At 41.8% G+C, this 20,297-nt stretch overlaps 1 protein-coding gene across 1 annotated transcript; it reads right to left on the reverse strand.

Annotated features, from left to right (window-relative positions):
* Nucleotides 1-343: 343 nt before the first annotated feature.
* On the reverse strand, nt 344-20,083 carry LOC131937969 (uncharacterized; the record flags this gene model as incomplete). The annotated part of the gene is made up of 3 exons (XM_059295761.1): nt 344-441; nt 19,378-19,560; nt 20,029-20,083. Coding segments are annotated over 3 exons (336 nt in total), but the record flags the coding sequence as incomplete, so codon positions are not given.
* Between the last annotated feature and the right edge of the window lie 214 nt (nt 20,084-20,297).

A 20,297-nucleotide genomic window follows, 5' to 3' on the forward strand; every position in this document is an offset into this window, starting at 1 on the left:
CTATCTCTTGACAGTACGTACCTATCTCTTGACTGTACGTACCTATCTCTTGACTGTACGTACCTATCTCTTGATTGTACGTACCTATCTCTTGATTGTACGTACCTATCTGTCTCTCTTGACTGTACGTACCTATCTCTATGTCTTGATTGTATGTACCTATCTCTATCTCTTGACTGTACGTACCTATCTCTTGACTGTACGTACCTATCTCTTGACTGTACGTACCTATCTCTTGATTGTACGTACCTATCTCTTGATTGTACGTACCTATCTGTCTCTCTTGACTGTACGTACCTATCTCTATGTCTTGATTGCTCTACTATGTGACCGTGATGGAGCTCTAGTACCTACGTGGTAGAGGGTTACGATTGGCCTCTTGTGTGATGATGTAAAGTGTCAAGATTTTGTTTTCCTCAAAAACTTCTTCTTTAACCCAATCTAAAAAAAACAACAACTGGTTATTATAAAAAAAAATTGTTAGCACAAGTCAGCTAATTAAAATTGTAATTGTTTGAGCAGATTGCTCGGTATGGTTCTTGAACAGATGGACGTGATACAATGACAGGATCACTCAGGTCATACAGGCTATGGCAGGTTGTACAAACGTGTACCTGTTGCAATATAAAACAAATGTTACAATTGTACTTGTTGAAACATGGAAAAAAGTTCTACGTTTAGCTATTGAAATATGTAACAAAAGTCCCACTTGTAGCTATTGAAATATGTAACAAAAGTTCTACTTTTAGCTATTGAAATATGGAAGAAAAGTTCCACTTGAAGCTATTGAATGATTTAGTCAGACCAAATAAATGGTCCAAACGTCCGTCTAGTGAATTGATGAACTGACACTTAATGATTGACCGTACAGCGCTGCCAGCAAGGGGGAAAACTCCGCGTTGGTGGAGAGATAGACAGAAGGGACGCAATCAGTACATTTTGTTTTGCTATTAAAATCTAATTGAAGACTTGAAAAAGAAGCAATAACATTCAAGGAGCAAAAAAAAAATATTGATTTTTTACATTTATTTTTACTTGGCAGTACTTTAACATGAGACAGCCGGAGTAGATGGTCGTGGTTGGTTTAGGGGGCTGGGAGTGGAGGGGGATTTGACCGTTAAAAAATGGCATAACGGTTTATCGACTGAGTGACGAATATGAAGTTACAAACATTTCGAAATGCTACATTATTAATAGGCTAAATTAAAGCTCGCCTAGTGGGTATCGTGGAGTGGGATGTATCACTTCTTGTCTGCAGGGAATAGTTCACTTTTTCTCTTTTGTGAATGTGTGAATGTTTCTCGCTTGTGAATGTATCTGGTGTGTGAATATTTCTAGTGTGTGGATGTTTCTGGTGTGTGCATGTTTCTGGTGTGTGAATGTTTCTGGTGTGTGAATGTTTCTGGTGTGTGAATGTTTCTGGTGTGTGGATGTGTGAATGTTTCTGGAGTGTGGATGTGTGAATGTTTCTGATGTGTGAATGTTTCTGGTGTGTGAATGTTTCTGGTGTGTGAATGTTTCTGGTGTGTGAATGTTTCTGGTGTGTGAATGTTTCTGGTGTGTGAATGTTTCTGGTGTGTGAATGTTTCTGGTGTGTGAATGTTTCTGGTGTGTAAAAGTGTATTTGAATAAACCTGACCAAAGTTCCTGTTCTTGTCGCTCATTCGGTCGGTGTAAAATACGTAGCTTTTATTTTTAGAACCGGAGTGTAAAAACAAACAGAGCAAATTTAAAAATGTTTTCAGATTGTTTAACAACTATGTGTGATTTAAAAAAAGAAGCAGATGATGAAATGTTTTCAGGATATTTTTTCAAAAAATGAAGCCAAAATCTGACCGAGTTAGATACGTTTTTGGCAACATGTTTTTATTAACTTAATTAGCATCGAGACATTACCAGGCAACTGGTGGGTTCAGGGTTAAAAAAGCCTGGCCATTGCAGCCTCGCCTACACGGTGTCTGCCGTCATCAAACGACTCGTGTCGTCATTCAGGGCTGAAATAGACGGAAGATGGGGCAATTATTTGATTTGATTTTTTGAGATGTAGATCTAGAATTGAAATAAGCTGACACCCGGAGGTTTTAACGTGTTTCTAATTTTTCTTCTTCGCTTTCCTAAGGGCCCCTACCGCCAATCATATCCACATTTAAAAAAAAATTCTCGTATACAGAATAGTTGAACAGAGGGAGGATACATTTTGTCATATCTCCACGTTTCTCGCCTCCATAAGTCGACCCCCCCCCCCCCCCAGAGGCGTATCCAGGTTTTCGTTGTAAGGGGAGCGAAAAGAGCAAAAAAAGGCGCCGAATTCTATATACGTGTATTATATATATATATATATATATATATATATATATATATATATATATATATATATATATATATATATATATATATATATATAGGCCTATATATATATATATATATATATATATATATATATATATATAATTACTAGCTATATGTCATTACTTTGCTATGATGTAAAATAAATTGAAAGTAGCACTCTGAAGAAATAAGAAAAAAACACACAATGTAGGCCGACAAAACAAAAATTGTGCCAATTGAAACGAAAAAACTATATATATATACACACACTACAACCAAAAACAATGAACGTAATACAATCTGTATTGTAATTCATGAAAAATGAAAAAATTTCTTACATATTAATTCCTGGGAAATTATTTAACAAGTGAAATAGGGGAAATAATCACTCTCTTGATATAAATATGTATATGTCTACACATTTAATTATAAATGTCAAAACAAATAAATAATTACTTTAGAATATAATGAAACTGTTTAACACTATTCGTGTTTACAAAATGATTTTGTTTATAATCAGAATTTAATATATCGTCATCTTAAATGCTAAAGTATTACAGCATAATGAAAGTTTTTAAAATCAGAGTTGGTATAAATCCACGCTTTTTGATATAATAGAAAAACAATCGGAATAACAGCCTACATTTAACTATATAACGGTCTTTTAGTTCAGATCATGTATTAAAATTAACTTCTGCTGATTTGTGTTCATTGATGATCATTTTTTAACATAGTGATAGGTATGGGTTAGATCACTGTATTGCTCACACACCTTTTTACTGGTAATTGCAAAAACAATATTCACAGAGTTTTACTTTTAAAAAGCTAATTTTCTGGCGGCATGGTACTTTGGTACATCATTACGCGTTTTTCTACATGTCCTTAGCAGATCAGTTCGGGGTGGGTTGGGGGGGGGGGGGGGATGGGTGGGTTCAACTTCATTCACCACTGTCCGTTCTTTTTAGGTCAATTATCCAACCCAGTGTATACCTAGGTATGACATTAATGTCGCTCTACACAATTGTGGTGGAGAGGTGTGTGTGTGTGGGGGGGGGGGGGGGGAGATAACCAACTCAGAGTGAACATAGCGTCAGCTTTTTAGATGACTGTTCTAATTATACATATATATTACACAAATATATATTACACAAATATATATATATTACAGAAATAGATTTAAATAAGTAGCAGTGGTATTATGACAATATTTTTTTACAGAGGGGTCCATGGGGGACGGGGGGGGGGGGGTTGTAACTGTTTCATATAATTTGTAATCGTAATCACTTTCGCCCAAACTGTAAGAATACTACTACTTCATCGCAGTGGCGTAGCGAGGTCGGGTGTAACCCGGTGCGGCACTTAATGGTGTCACCCCCCCCCCCCAGAGGCGTAGCGACACTTCCCGGGGACAAACTTTCAAATTTTCGATTTGCACTCCCCCTCAAACTTTCGATTTGCACCCCCCCCCCCTCAAACTTTCGATTTGCACCCCCCCCCCCCTCAAGTTTTTCTCTATATATTTTGCTATTTTTTGCCTTGGTGTCACCCCCCTAAATGGTGTCACCCTGTGCGGTCCGCACCCCCCGCCCACCCCTCGCTACGCCCTGCTTCATCGTGATGGCGTTGTTGACCTTGTCAAAATGTCCCCACCACTACGCAGTTTGCTCATAAGTAAATTTAAATAGTGGTGCCACATCAGTTGTATTTGTTTCTGTATTGTAATTATTTTTTAAATTAATCACACGATTCAAACTGTATATACAAAGTAATTATGTGTGAAGTTTTATATATAACATTTTCTAATTCAATTATTCGTAAGCAAATACATTATACAGTTGCCTTAAACCTAACACCCCTCTTGCCAAGTGGCACTACCCGTAGAGGTTTTTTAAACATTGCAATGCATCGTAATGGTTATTTTTAGAATGGCAAACTGATGCAGCTGCTAATACGTCTTGTAAACGTAGACACTGCTAGACTAGTACAATAATGCTTAATTGCTGCATGAAAAGAAATCTTGTGATTTACATAGATGTGCCGACCAAAAATATTTTTTAACAAATATCATTGTTTAAAACTTTGAGTTTAAAAAGTTTCCAAAAAGGCGCCACTTTGCTGAAAATGGCCAGAGGGGGAGCGGCCGCTCCCCCTGCTCCCCCCCTGCGTACGCTACTGCCCCCCCCCCCTTCCACCCGATTGGAGGGGGAAAAAGTCACAGGAAAAAAATCATACGAAAAAAAAGCTACAAATACTATTATGTATTCGCATGGGATTTGTAAATATTTTTATGAATTAAATATTAAGAAAGTACAAATCAACTTACGATAAATTAAATGTAACGTAATTTGCGTAGGTTGTATACCTAATATAGTAATATTTATAACAGACTTAAAATATTTAGTATTATTTATGTAGGTTTTATTCCGTTATATATATATATATATATATATATATATATATATATATATATATATATATATATATATATATATAATGTTTGATATAATTTATAATATAATGTTGCAAGCTTCTTGGTTTTCATCGTGTTTTTTAAATACTAACTTTAAATTGCATGAAATGGCATTAAGACGTAGTTAATGTGATTTGCTATCGTCGACTCAACAATAGATCAACCACCTGTACCGTCCACATTTATCACGCTCATTACATAACAAAGCATAGGACCAAAATAGAAAGCCGACACGGTAACAAGGCTGTCATTGACGCAAACCACCAACAGTACAAAATATATACGGACAATGCCGACTGAGGAGAAGCCGACAAAGTAAATGCCTACGGCGAAAATATGTGCACAACACAATGATGTGCCTAGATTTCTTTTGTAATTAATTTTTCTACCGCGTATTTTAACTAAATACGTAACAAAAAATTAGGCTTCTGTGTAACTGAGCTTATAGTATTTTTACTTATTGTTCTTATGGACCATAATGGTTTTACGTTTTGAAATATGCTACCAAAGTAAAACACCATCCACATTAAAAAAAAACGTTTAATGTTTTACTCTCCCTGGCCGTTCCGGCTGACTTCAAGGTGGCAGTTTTTGAAAATATTTGAGTTGATGAAATAATTCTAAACGGCTTTTCAACGGCTTATATTAAAAAGGAGGTGAAATAGATGGTTCCCACACGGCTTTAATTTTTACCAATGTAACTATAATTTTATCGCTTGCCATATTTTAAAAAATACTTTTTCAAAGATTTAGTATGATTACATAGCTCTTTCAAGTCTATTGAGGATTTCTTAAAAACCTTTAGAATTGTATACGTGTATATATATATATATATATATATATATATATATATATATATATATATATATATATATATATATATATATATATATATATATATATATATATATATACAATTTTTTAGTTTAGTCAGTTGAAATAATATAGCCATGTCTTACAGGTTTCTAATTCTGTTCTTACATCTCTTAAAATTATCTCATTTGTTAATTCCAGTTTTTTATATTCCTAATTTAATACTTTTAAAATGTTATATATGTATTGTACAAATGCTGATATATAGAGGAGAGGGAAAAAAGACAGGGAAAAAATGTTCCAGAAAAAAAAGTCATAAGGGGTACATTGTATCGAAAAAAAGTCAACAGGTTGAACTATGGTGACAATGGGTTGGGGACGGCAGATATTTGTGTCTTCTTCTCATTTCACGCGAATACTAATACAAACAAGCCGAATAGGTTGAAACCTTATGTTGAAAATTCATATGTATATATATATATATATATATATATATATATATATATATATATATATATATATATATATATATATATATATATATATATATATATATATATATACGTGTGTGTGTGTCTATGCGCGTGTGTGTAAGAAAGAGAGTACATAAAATAGTGTGTTGTCTAATTTTAATATTCATGTTTAAAAGCCAGATTATGAGAAGAGACAACACAACACATAATGTAAGTCTATCTTAATCCCGTTGTCATGGTAACAGGGAAGCCATCTTACACAAAAAGCATTCCGCCTGAAGTATTTGAGAATCTGCATGACATTCCTTCGTTCGAACTGAACCCGTATGACATGGTTTGCTGTAAGCTTGAGACATCATACACCTAGTGGTGACCCGTCATCATACCCCTCGTGGTGACCCTTCCTTATACATCTTATAGTGATCCGCCCTTATAATAGTGGTGACCCGCCATCATACCCCTAGTGGTGACCCGTCATCATACCCCTAGTGGTGACCTGCCATCATACCCCTAGTGGTGACCTGCCATCATACCCCTAGTGGTGACCCGTCATCAAACCCCTAGTGGTGACCCGTCATCATACCCCTAGTGGTGACCCGCCATCATACCCCTGGTGGTGACCCGTCATCATACCCCTGGTGGTGACCCGTCATCATACCCCTAGTGGTGACCTGCCATCATACCCCTAGTGGTGACCTGCCATCATACACCTAGTGGTGACCCGTCATCATACCTCTAGTGGTGACCCGTCATCATACCCCTAGTGGTGACCCGTCATCATACCCCTAGTGGTGACCTGCCATCATACCCCTGGTGGTGACCCGTCATCATACCTCTAGTGGTGACCCGTCATCATACACCTAGTGGTGACCCGTCATCATACCCCTGGTGGTGACCCGTCATCATACCCCTAGTGGTGACCTGCCATCATACCCCTAGTGGTGACCTGCCATCATACACCTAGTGGTGACCCGTCATCATACCTCTAGTGGTGACCCGTCATCATACCCCTAGTGGTGACCCGTCATCATACCCCTAGTGGTGACCTGCCATCATACCCCTAGTGGTGACCTGCCATCATACACCTAGTGGTGACCCGTCATCATACCTCTAGTGGTGACCCGTCATCATACCCCTAGTGGTGACCCGTCATCATACACCTAGTGGTGACCCGTCATCATACACCTAGTGGTGACCCGTCATCATACACCTAGTGGTGACCCGTCATCATACCTCTAGTGGTGACCCGTCATCATACCTCTAGTGGTGACCCGTCATCATACCCCTGGTGGTGACCCGTCATCATACCCCTGGTGGTGACCCGTCATCATACCTCTAGTGGTGACCCGTCATCATACACCTAGTGGTGACCCGTCATCATACCTCTAGTGGTGACCCGTCATCATACCCCTAGTGGTGACCCGTCATCATACACCTAGTGGTGACCCGTCATCATACACCTAGTGGTGACCCGTCATCATACCTCTAGTGGTGACCCGTCATCATACACCTAGTGGTGACCCGTCATCATACCTCTAGTGGTGACCCGTCATCATACCCCTAGTGGTGACCCGTCATCATACACCTAGTGGTGACCCGTCATCATACACCTAGTGGTGACCCGTCATCATACCTCTAGTGGTGACCCGTCATCATACACCTAGTGGTGACCCGTCATCATACACCTAGTGGTGACCCGTCATCATACCCCTAGTGGTGACCCGTCATCATACCTCTAGTGGTGACCTGTCATCATACCCTTAGTGGTGACCCGCCATCATACCTCTAGTGGTGACCTGTCATCATACCCTAGTGGTGACCCGCCATCATACCTCTAGTGGTGACCTGTCATCATACCCTAGTGGTGACCCGCCATCATACCTCTAGTGGTGACCTGCCATCATACCCCTAGTGGTGACCTGCCATCATACCCCTAGTGGTGACCCGTCATCATACCCCTAGTGGTGACCTGTCATCATACCCTAGTGGTGACCCGCCATCATACCTCTAGTGGTGACCTGTCATCATACCCTAGTGGTGACCCGCCATCATACCTCTAGTGGTGACCTGTCATCATACCCTAGTGGTGACCCGCCATCATACCTCTAGTGGTGACCTGCCGTTGTACCACTAGTTATAGCCTATGTTTATCACATAAATACTTTAAATAAAGCATGCCTACCGCGTGGATTTTATACTGTCGTATGTGTGTATGTGAATATGTGTGGCAATGTGTGTAAATATGTTTAAGTGTGAGTGAGATTGGGGGGGGGGGTGCTATAATGTCTGACCAGCAGACAGTTGACCGTCTGACCAGCAGACAGACCACCAGTGCTGTTTGTATTTGACTGTTCTCTGACGGGAAAGGTCTGGAAATCCTCGAGGATTGTGAATGTGGTTGCTTATGTGTGTGGTTGTTGGTGTGTGTGTGTGTGTGTGGTTGTTGGTGTGTGTGTGGTTGTTGGTGTGTGTGTGTGGTTGTTGTTGTGTGGATGTTTATGTGTAGAAGAGTGTGTGTCTGGTTGTGTGTGGTTGTTGTTGTGTGGATGTTTATGTGTAGAAGAGTGTGTGTCTGGTTGTGTGTGCATTTGGAATGGTTATTTGAGTACTCCAATGCCTAAGATTTATTGTGTGATTGTGTGATTGTGTGTGTGATTGTGTGAGCATGTGTGTGAGTGTGTGTGTGTGAGGGTGTGAGGGTGTGGTGTATGCGGGCGTGCCGTGGGTGGGTCCCCTGATATAGATCTAACCATGGCTGACTGCTGCAGCAATTACCTAACGATCACTGTTGAACTGATACATCACAACTCAGGATAGACAACTCCAGAACAAACGACGTTATTTGAATAAGGGAAGCAACCCATCACTTTCTACAGCACACAGACGCGTTTTTAATATCTGCTAGCAAAAACCGTGTGAAACAATTAAATGATTACCTCCCCCATGGGTCGTTAGGGGCAGATTTCTAACGGTGACTTCTGAAATAAGAACTAGGTCAGGAGTTTATCAGGTGAGTATGCTGCACTTTTACGTCACATGCATCATTTATTCAATGATATCTTTGTTTAAGTATTTGTTAGACATATAAATACATATATACATTCGTAACATGTTTATATATAAATATATATATATATATATATATATATATATATATATATATATATATATATATATATATATATATATATATATATAAAGAAAATGTTCCAAGTTTGTCAAGGTTATTGATAGATGTTCTAAGTATGTCAAGGTTATTGATAGATGTTCTAAGTATGTTAAGGTTATAGATAGATGTTCTAAGTATGTCAAGGTTATAGATAGATGTTCTAAGTATGTTAAGGTTATAGATAGATGTTCTAAGTATGTTAAGGTTATAGATAGATGTTCTAAGTATGTTAAGGTTATAGATAGATGTTCTAAGTATGTCAAGGTTATAGATAGATGTTCTAAGTATGTTAAGGTTATAGATAGATGTTCTAAGTATGTAAGGTTATAGATAGATGTTCTAAGTATGTTAAGGTTATAGATAGATGTTCTAAGTATGTAAGGTTATAGATAGATGTTCTAAGTATGTAAGGTTATAGATAGATGTTCTAAGTATGTAAGGTTATAGATAGATATTCTAAGTATGTCAAGGTCAGAGATAGATGCTCTAAAGCAGCAGACATACAAGAGCTCGATATTTTTTAGACAAGGCCTTCCAAGGTGAATATTTCATAGGCTGCATTGGAACTATCTTTCAACAAATCAATTCAATACATTACATTAAGAGATGACACTGATTACTAATGTAACGATATCACATAGACGTCGATACCACTGAATTTAGCACGGGGGTAGTGATTACTTTATCGTGGCTGTAAATGTGTAATCGATACCATTGGTGACGCATTCAAGATGGTCGGCACTTGTGTGGGCAAGGCAGGTATGTGGTCGGGATTATTTTGCTGAGTTACAACATACTAGCTACATACCCGTACACCAACTCCTAGCTACAACATACTAGCTACATACTAGTGCACCAACTCCTAGCTACAACATACTAGCTACATACTAGTGCACCAACTCCTAGCTACAACATACTAGCTACATACTAGTGCACCAACTCCTAGCTACAACATACTAGCTACATACTAGTGCACCAACTCCTAGCTACAACATACTAGCTACATACTAGTGCACCAATGACTAGTCAGATTTGTGAGATGGTTTTTGTAGATAAAACGACAAAACAGAAAAAAATCACAAATTTAAAACAGAACAAAACAAAATACATCACAAAACAACTCGAAACACAATAAAAATACAAAACAGAACATAATACACAGCAGAACACACTCATATGATACAGCAGCCTTCGTAATCCTTGTAAAATAAAATGTAATTTTACCTAATGAGTAATTAAAGCAATATTATAGGAAGGGGGCGGGGCGACTAACAGAAACGGAAATAATCACACAGTTTTAACACAATTCTGTGAAAACAAATATATTTTCGGTTTATAAGATATTTTTTAAAACAATTATCTTTTATATTTCAACTTCACTATTGTATATTATCACACCATGAAGATCATTTATGAAATCGTAAAGTGACACAAACTGTCTTGCTGATCAGTTTTCCTAGTATCTAGTTACTAGAACAAGACCCCCCCCCCCGTCCCACACACTTCACACCCCGTCCAATCCTCGGCTAACACCTACACTTGGTTCCTAAAATGAAAAGTTAATGAGCACCATTCGATAGAAGGTATTGATCAGATTAAACCGATTGATTTTAAGTAGATTAAGGGCGCTCTAAGTTAATCTACCGCGTGTGTCAGGAGATGTGTTAGTGACGAGAGCAGGGGCGGATAATTCGTGAGCAGCACTCGTTGAGCATTATCACGTGACTATGCGACTCGAACGATGGTGGTCTAGTAGTCTAGATGGTAAGTCAGTGGCGCAGCTACAGGGAGTGTAATGGAGGGGTGGAGAAGACGTAGTGCACCTCCATCAAACTTTAGGGTAGTCTCCGACATAAGTCGGTGGTGTAACGTGTGTAAGTAAGACGTACGCTGTAAGGATAAAATAATTATCATTAAAAAAGTTTAAAAAAACCCACGTTTTCTGATTGAACTAAAAAGTAGAAAATAAATGATATACATCACAATAATGCAAGCGATCACTGTACTATAAGCGATGAAAAACGTGGGGCGCCGAAGTAAAAGGTATATTACTATTGATTAGATAATACTATTGACTTTTATTAGGGAGCTTGTAGAGAGTCAACAGTATTAGAAACTGTAAGAAAATCACGGCGCCCCACGTTTTTCATCGCTTATAGTAGAGTGATCGCTTGCATTATTGTGATGTATAGCATTTATTTTCTACTTTTTAGTTCAATCAGAAAACGTGGGTTTTTAAAAACTTTTTAAATGATAATTATCTTCTACTTTTTAGTCTTTGTCTGTTTGTTTGCATTAAAATCTTGCTATCGATTTTATCTTTTCGCATTCACTTTTTTTTTTGGGTAAACGAAGACAACTCGTAAAAAACACGTGCCTTGAACCCGTGTCGAGTGGGTTAGCAATCGTGTGCCCAACCACTCGACCATATCGTCTCCCCCATACTGGCCACCAGTTATTACGGTTGTTTGTACACAAACACCACGTGAACACTACTCAGTAAGCCAAAAGAGGGAGAGTACCGAACCTTGTTTTCATCAAATTACAATTACTGGGTTATGTCCCCCCCCCCCCCCCCCACGTTTTTTTGTAGAAATATATAGCGGTCTAAAATGATCAATAAAATGTTTCCATGGGTCAATTTAGTAATAATAACAATTGAATATTGTATTGTCATCGGAAACAAAGCTTCCCTGTAAAATTTCAGCGCGCTAGCTAACTGGGAAGTGCCCGAAATTTCGATCGCAAGATTTGATTGGAAAAACAGACGCGAAAGCAAGTTAAAGAAAACGTGGGAAAAAATGGACGAGAGACTCAAAACAAAATTTAAATATACCTTCTGTTTGATCGCAGTATGGTTAAACATCTTTTAAGTGATAACCTACTTCTTAAATACTTCCCACTGTTTTAGAATGGCCGATTTTTCGACCCATATTTTACCACGGGATGAGTATGACAAAAATTCTATTTATAGTTTTTGCTTCTGTTAATTAAATGCAAACATAGCACGCACATAGTGGCTGGCTCAGATACTCACATCGTAATTTTAGATTCTTCATTAGATTTACACTTTCTACTTGTAATCTATGTGAAATACAATTATTTGTAGTGTAGGTTGCCCACAATAGGTTGGTCAATGTGTGGTAGGTTGGTCCATGTGTGGTAGGTTGGTCAATGTGTGGTAGGTTGGTCCATGTGTCATAGGTTGGTCCATCACATGTGTGGTAGGTTGGTCCATGTGTGGTAGGTTGGTCCTTGTGTGGTAGGTTGGTCCATCACATGTGTGGTAGGTTGCCCACAATAGGTTGGTCAATGTGTGATAGGTTGGTCCATGTGTGGTAGGTTGGTCCATGTGTGGTAGGTTGGTCCATGTGTGGTAGGTTGGTCCATGTGTGGTAGGTTGGTCCATCACATGTGTGGTAGGTTGGTCCATGTGTGGTAGGTTGGTCCATGTGTGGTAGGTTGGTCCATCACATGTGTGGTAGGTTGGTCCATGTGTGGTAGGTTGGTCCATGTGTGGTAGGTTGGTCCATCACATGTGTGGTAGGTTGGTCCATGTGTGGTAGGTTGGTCCATGTGTGGTAGAATGGTCCATCACATGTGCGGTAGGTTGGTCCATCACATGTGTGGTAGGTTGGTCCATCACATGTGTGGTAGGTTGGTCCATCACATGTGTGGTATGTTGGTCCATGTGTAGTAGGTTGGTCCATCACATGTGTGGTAGGTTGGTCCATGTGTGGTAGGTTGGTCCATCACATGTGTGGTAGGTTGGTCCATCACATGTGTGGTATGTTGGTCCATGTGTAGTAGGTTGGTCCATCACATGTGTGGTAGGTTGGTCCATGTGTGGTAGGTTGGTCCATGTGTGGTAGGTTGGTCCATGTGTGATAGGTTGGTCCATCACATGTGTGGTAGGTTGGTCCATGTGTGGTAGGTTGGTCCATGTGTGGTAGGTTGGTCCATGTGTGGTAGGTTGGTCCATGTGTGATAGGTTGGTCCATGTGTTGTAGGTTGGTCCATCACATGTGTGGTAGGTTGGTCCATGTGTGATAGGTTGGTCCATGTGTGGTAGGTTGGTTCATGTGTGGAAGGTTGGTCCATGTGTGGTAGGTTGGTCCATGTGTGGTGGGTTGGTCCATGTGTGGTAGGTTGGTCCATCACATGTGTGGTAGGTTGGTCCATGTGTGGTAGGTTGGTCCATGACATGTGTGGTAGGTTGGTCCATGTGTGGTAGGTTGGTCCATGTGTGGTAGGTTGGTCCATGTGTGGTAGGTTGGTCCATGTGTGGTAGGTTGGTCCATGTGTGGTAGGTTGGTCCATGTGTGGTAGGTTGGTCCATGTGTGGTAGGTTGGTCCATGTGTGGTAGGTTGGTCCATGTGTGGTAGGTTGGTCCATGTGTGATAGGTTGGTCCATCACATGCGTGGTAGGTTGGTCCATGTGTGGTAGGTTGGTCCATGTGTGGTAGGTTGGTCAATGTGTGGTAGGTTGGTCCATGTGTGGTAGGTTGGTCCATGTGTGGTAGGTTGGTCTATCACATGTGTGGTAGGTTGGTCCATGTGTGGTAGGTTGGTCCATCACATGTGTGGTAGGTTGGTCCATCACATGTGTGGTAGGTTGGTCCATGTGTGGTAGGTTGGTCCATGTGTGGTAGGTTGGTCCATGTGTGGTAGGTTGGTCCATCACATGTGTGGTAGGTTGGTCCATGTGTGGTAGGTTGGTCCATCACATGTGTGGTAGGTTGGTCCATGTGTGGTAGGTTGGTCCATGTGTGGTAGGTTGGTCCATCACATGTGCGGTAGGTTGGTCCATCACATGTGTGGTAGGTTGGTCCATCACATGTGTGATAGGTTGGTCCTTGTGTGGTAGGTTGGTCCATCACATGTGTGGTAGGTTGGTCCATCACATTTGTGGTAGGTTGGTCCATGTGTGACAGGTTGGTCCATCACATGTGTGGTAGGTTGGTCCATCACATGTGTGGTAGGTTGGTCCATGTGTGGTAGGTTGGTCCATGTGTGGTAGGTTGGTCCATGTGTGGTAGGTTGGTCCATGTGTGGTAGGTTGGTCCATGTGTGGTAGGTTGGTCCATCACATGTGTGGTAGGTTGGTCCATGTGTGGTAGGTTGGTCCATGTGTGGTAGGTTGGTTCATGTGTGATAGGTTGGTCCATCACATGTGTGGTAGGTTGGTCTATGTGTGGTAGGTTGGTCTATCACATGTGTGGTAGGTTGGTCCATGTGTGGTAGGTTGGTCCATCACATGTGTGGTAGGTTGGTCCATCACATGTGTGGTAGGTTGGTCCATGTGTGGTAGGTTGGTCCATGTGTGGTAGGTTGGTCCATGTGTGGTAGGTTGGTCCATGTGTGGTAGGTTGGTCCATGTGTGGTAGGTTGGTCCATGTGTGGTAGGTTGGTCCATCACATGTGTGGTAGGTTGGTCCATCACATGTGTGGTAGGTTGGTCCATGTGTGATAGGTTGGTCCATCACATGTGTGGTAGGTTGGTCCATGTGTGGTAGGTTGGTCCATGTGTGGTAGGTTGGTCCATGTGTGGTAGGTTGGTCCATGTGTGGTAGGTTGGTCCATCACATGTGTGGTAGGTTTGTCCATGTGTGGTAGGTTGGTCCATGTGTGGTAGGTTGGTCCATGTGTGGTAGGTTGGTCCATGTGTGGTAGGTTGGTCCATGTGTGATAGGTTGGTCCATGTGTGATAGGTTGGTCCATCACATGTGTGGTAGGTTGGTCCATCACATGTGTGGTAGGTTGGTCCATGTGTGGTAGGTTGGTCCATGTGTGATAGGTTGGTCCATCACATGTGTGGTAGGTTGGTCCATGTGTGGTAGGTTGGTCCATGTGTGGTAGGTTGGTCCATGTGTGGTAGGTTGGTCCATGTGTGATAGGTTGGTCCATCACATGTGTGGTAGGTTGGTCCATGTGTGGTAGGTTGGTCCATCACATGTGTGGTAGGTTGGTCCATGTGTGGTAGGTTGGTCCATGTGTGGTAGGTTGGTCCATCACATGTGCGGTAGGTTGGTCCATCACATGTGTGGTAGGTTGGTCCATCACATGTGTGATAGGTTGGTCCTTGTGTGGTAGGTTGGTCCATCACATGTGTGGTAGGTTGGTCCATCACATTTGTGGTAGGTTGGTCCATGTGTGACAGGTTGGTCCATCACATGTGTGGTAGGTTGGTCCATCACATGTGTGGTAGGTTGGTCCATGTGTGGTAGGTTGGTCCATGTGTGGTAGGTTGGTCCATGTGTGGTAGGTTGGTCCATGTGTGGTAGGTTGGTCCATGTGTGGTAGGTTGGTCCATCACATGTGTGGTAGGTTGGTCCATGTGTGGTAGGTTGGTCCATGTGTGGTAGGTTGGTTCATGTGTGATAGGTTGGTCCATCACATGTGTGGTAGGTTGGTCTATGTGTGGTAGGTTGGTCTATCACATGTGTGGTAGGTTGGTCCATGTGTGGTAGGTTGGTCCATCACATGTGTGGTAGGTTGGTCCATCACATGTGTGGTAGGTTGGTCCATGTGTGGTAGGTTGGTCCATGTGTGGTAGGTTGGTCCATGTGTGGTAGGTTGGTCCATGTGTGGTAGGTTGGTCCATGTGTGGTAGGTTGGTCCATGTGTGGTAGGTTGGTCCATCACATGTGTGGTAGGTTGGTCCATCACATGTGTGGTAGGTTGGTCCATGTGTGATAGGTTGGTCCATCACATGTGTGGTAGGTTGGTCCATGTGTGGTAGGTTGGTCCATGTGTGGTAGGTTGGTCCATGTGTGGTAGGTTGGTCCATGTGTGGTAGGTTGGTCCATCACATGTGTGGTAGGTTTGTCCATGTGTGGTAGGTTGGTCCATGTGTGGTAGGTTGGTCCATGTGTGGTAGGTTGGTCCATGTGTGGTAGGTTGGTCCATGTGTGATAGGTTGGTCCATGTGTGATAGGTTGGTCCATCACATGTGTGGTAGGTTGGTCCATCACATGTGTGGTAGGTTGGTCCATGTGTGGTAGGTTGGTCCATGTGTGATAGGTTGGTCCATCACATGTGTGGTAGGTTGGTCCATGTGTGGTAGGTTGGTCCATGTGTGGTAGGTTGGTCCATGTGTGGTAGGTTGGTCCATGTGTGATAGGTTGGTCCATCACATGTGTGGTAGGTTGGTCCATGTGTGGTAGGTTGGTCCATCACATGTGTGGTAGGTTGGTCCATGTGTGGTAGGTTGGTCCATCACATGTGTGGTAGGTTGGTCCATGTGTGGTAGGTTGGTCCATGTGTGGTAGGTTGGTCCATGTGTGATAGGTTGGTCCATCACATGTGTGGTAGGTTGGTCCATGTGTGGTTGGTTGGTCCATGTGTGGTAGGTTGGTCCATGTGTGATAGGTTGGTCCATCACATGTGTGGTAGGTTGGTCCATGTGTGGTAGGTTGGTCTATCACATGTGTGGTAGGTTGGTCCATCACATGTGTGGTAGGTTGGTCTATCACATGTGTGGTAGGTTGGTCCATCACATGTGTGGTAGGTTGGTCCGTGTGTGGTAGGTTGGTCTATCACATGTGTGGTAGGTTGGTCCATCACATGTGTGGTAGGTTGGTCCATGTGTGGTAGGTTGGTCCATCACATGTGTGGTAGGTTGGTCCATTACATGTGTGGTAGGTTGGTCCATGTGTGGTAGGTTGGTCTATCACATGTGTGGTAGGTTGGTCCATCACATGTGTGGTAGGTTGGTCCATGTGTGGTAAGTTGGTCCATCACATGTGTGGTAGGTTGGTCCATTACATGTGTGGTAGGTTGGTCCATGTGTGGTAGGTTGGTCCATGTGTGGTAGGTTGGTCCATGTGTGGTAGGTTGGTCCATGTGTGGTAGGATTATTTTGCTCTTCACTTGTTTGTATCCCAGTACTAACGTATGGTATAGGCTTTCACTTACGTGTTAATTGCCCCTACAACTGTCCTAAGTCTGAGGAAATGTTCGTTGATTTAACGTAGGTCCATTCGTGTGTATCAACACCTATCAACTTGTGTGTATTAACACGTGTGTGTATCAACACCTATCAACTTGTGTGTATTAACACGTGTGTGTATCAACTTGTGTGTATCAAAATGTGTGTATCAACACCTATCAACTTGTGTGTATCAAAATGTGTGTGTATCAACACCTATCAACTTTGGTGTATCAACTTGTGTGTATCAACTTGTGTGTATCAACTTGTGTGTATCAACTTGTGTGTATCAACTTGTGTGTATCAAAATGTGTGTATCAACACCTATCAACTTGTGTGTATCAACGTGTGTGTATCAACGTGTGTGTATCAAAATGAGTGTGTATCAACACCTATCAAGTTGTGTTTATCAACATGTGTGTATCAACACCTATCAACTTGTGTGTATCAACACCTATCAACATGTGTGTATAATCGTATGCGTGCTAAATATATTTTGTCGTCTTGACACGGTTTTTTTTCGTGTTCCTAAAAAATACAAACTTGTACTCAACTACCACACAAACTTGTACTCAACTACCACACAAACTTGTACTCAACTACCACACAAACTTGTACTCAACTACCACACAAACTTGTACTCAACTACCACACAAACTTGTACTCAACTACCACACAAACTTGTACTCAACTACCACACAAACTTGTACTCAACTACCACACAAACTTGTACTCAACTACCACACAAACTTGTACTCAACTACCACACAAACTTGTACTCAACTACCACACAAACTTGTACTCAACTACCACACAAACTTGTACTCAACTACCACACAAACTTGTACTCAACTACCACACAAACTTGTACTCAACTACCACACAAACTTGTACACAACTACCACACAAACTTGTACTCAACTACCACACAAACTTGTACTCAACTACCACACAAACTTGTACTCAACTACCACACAAACTTGTACTCAACTACCACACAAACTTGTACTCAACTACCACACAAACTTGTACACAACTACCAACCTACCGAGGAAGGTGTCACTTAAACTTACACTCTAGTTACAACCTACTGTCTCCCGGTGATGTAAGCCTAAAGCTATCCTTTTCTATTATTATCATGAACCACCTTCCCCTCCCCCCCCCCCCCGTCAAAAACTGCCCTCCCCCACAACTCTGCCATCCCCCCCCCCCCCCCAGTTGTTCAGTCCGCTTGTATTATGACGTTTGAGCTTTACTAAAACAGGATTGACGTCTGGTGAATTAATTTAGAAATTACTGTAATCCTTCTAAGCCCCAGTTCCTCAAGCAAGAAGCAAAGCAGACGAAACCAAGTTGACATCAAATGTCAAAGATGTCAAAAGCCAATGGACAGAGCAATCAAATCAAAGCCAGTGGCTGCTTCGATGGTTGGGAATGTGGGGCGATCGGGGAGTGTCTGTTGAACATGTATGTCACACGAGGAGTGTATGTCACACGAGGAGTGTATGTCACAATACGAGCAGTGTATGTCACAATACGAGTGTATGTCACAATACGAGCAGTGTATGTCACAATACGAGTGTATGTCACAACACGAGTGTATGTCACACGAGGAGTGTATGTCACAATACGAGGAGTGTATGTCACACGAGGAGTGTATGTCACAACACGAGTGTATGTCACAACACGAGGAGTGTATGTCACACGAGGAATGTATGTCACACAAGGAGTGTATGTCACAATACGAGTGTATGTCACAACACGAGGAGTGTATGTCACACGAGGAGTGTATGTCACAACACGAGGAGTGTATGTCACAATACGAGTGTATGTCACAACACGAGGAGTGTATGTCACACGAGGAGTGTATGTCACACGAGGAGTGTATGTCACAATACGAGTGTATGTCACAACACGAGGAGTGTATGTCACAATACGAGTGTATGTCACAACACGAGGAGTGTATGTCACACGAGGAGTGTATGTCACAACACGAGGAGTGTATGTCACAATACGAGTGTATGTCACAACACGAGTGTATGTCACACGAGGAATGTATGTCACACGAGGAGTGTATGTCACAATACGAGTGTATGTCACACGAGGAGTGTATGTCACACGAGGAGTGTATGTCACAACACGAGGAGTGTATGTCACACGAGGAGTGTATGTCACAACACGAGTGTATGTCACAACACGAGGAGTGTATGTCACACGAGGAGTGTATGTCACAACACGAGGAGTGTATGTCACACGAGGAATGTATGTCACACAAGGAGTGTATGTCACAATACGAGTGTATGTCACACGAGGAGTGTATGTCACAATACGAGGAGTGTATGTCACAACACGAGGAGTGTATGTCACACGAGGAGTGTATGTCACAACACGAGGAGTGTATGTCACAATACGAAAAGTGTATGTCACAATACGAGGAGTGTATGTCACACGAGGAATGTATGTCACACAAGGAGTGTATGTCACAATACGAGGAGTGTATGTCACAATACGAGTGTATGTCACAACACGAGTGTATGTCACACGAGGAATGTATGTCACACGAGGAGTGTATGTCACAACACGAGGAGTGTATGTCACACGAGGAATGTATGTCACACAAGGAGTGTATGTCACAATACGAGTGTATGTCACAACACGAGGAGTGTATGTCACACGAGGAGTGTATGTCACAACACGAGGAGTGTATGTCACAATACGAGTGTATGTCACAACACGAGGAGTGTATGTCACACGAGGAATGTATGTCACACAAGGAGTGTATGTCACAATACGAGTGTATGTCACAACACGAGGAGTGTATGTCACACGAGGAGTGTATGTCACAACACGAGGAGTGTATGTCATAACACGAGGAGTGTATGTCACAACACGAGGAGTGTATGTCACAATACGAAGAGTGTATGTCACAACACGAGTGTATGTCACAATACGAGGAGTGTATGTCACAATACGAGTGTATATCACACGAGGTGTGTATGTTACACGAGGTGTGTATGTTACACGAGGTGTGTATGTTACACGAGGTGTGTATGTTACACGAGGTGTGTATGTGACACGAGGATGTATGTCACAATATGAGTGTATGTCACAAT

This window comes from Physella acuta, unplaced genomic scaffold (genome assembly GCF_028476545.2).
Source record: "Physella acuta isolate Inbredline_101_S28 unplaced genomic scaffold, ASM2847654v3 ptg000225l, whole genome shotgun sequence".
NCBI lineage: Eukaryota > Metazoa > Mollusca > Gastropoda > Physidae > Physella > Physella acuta.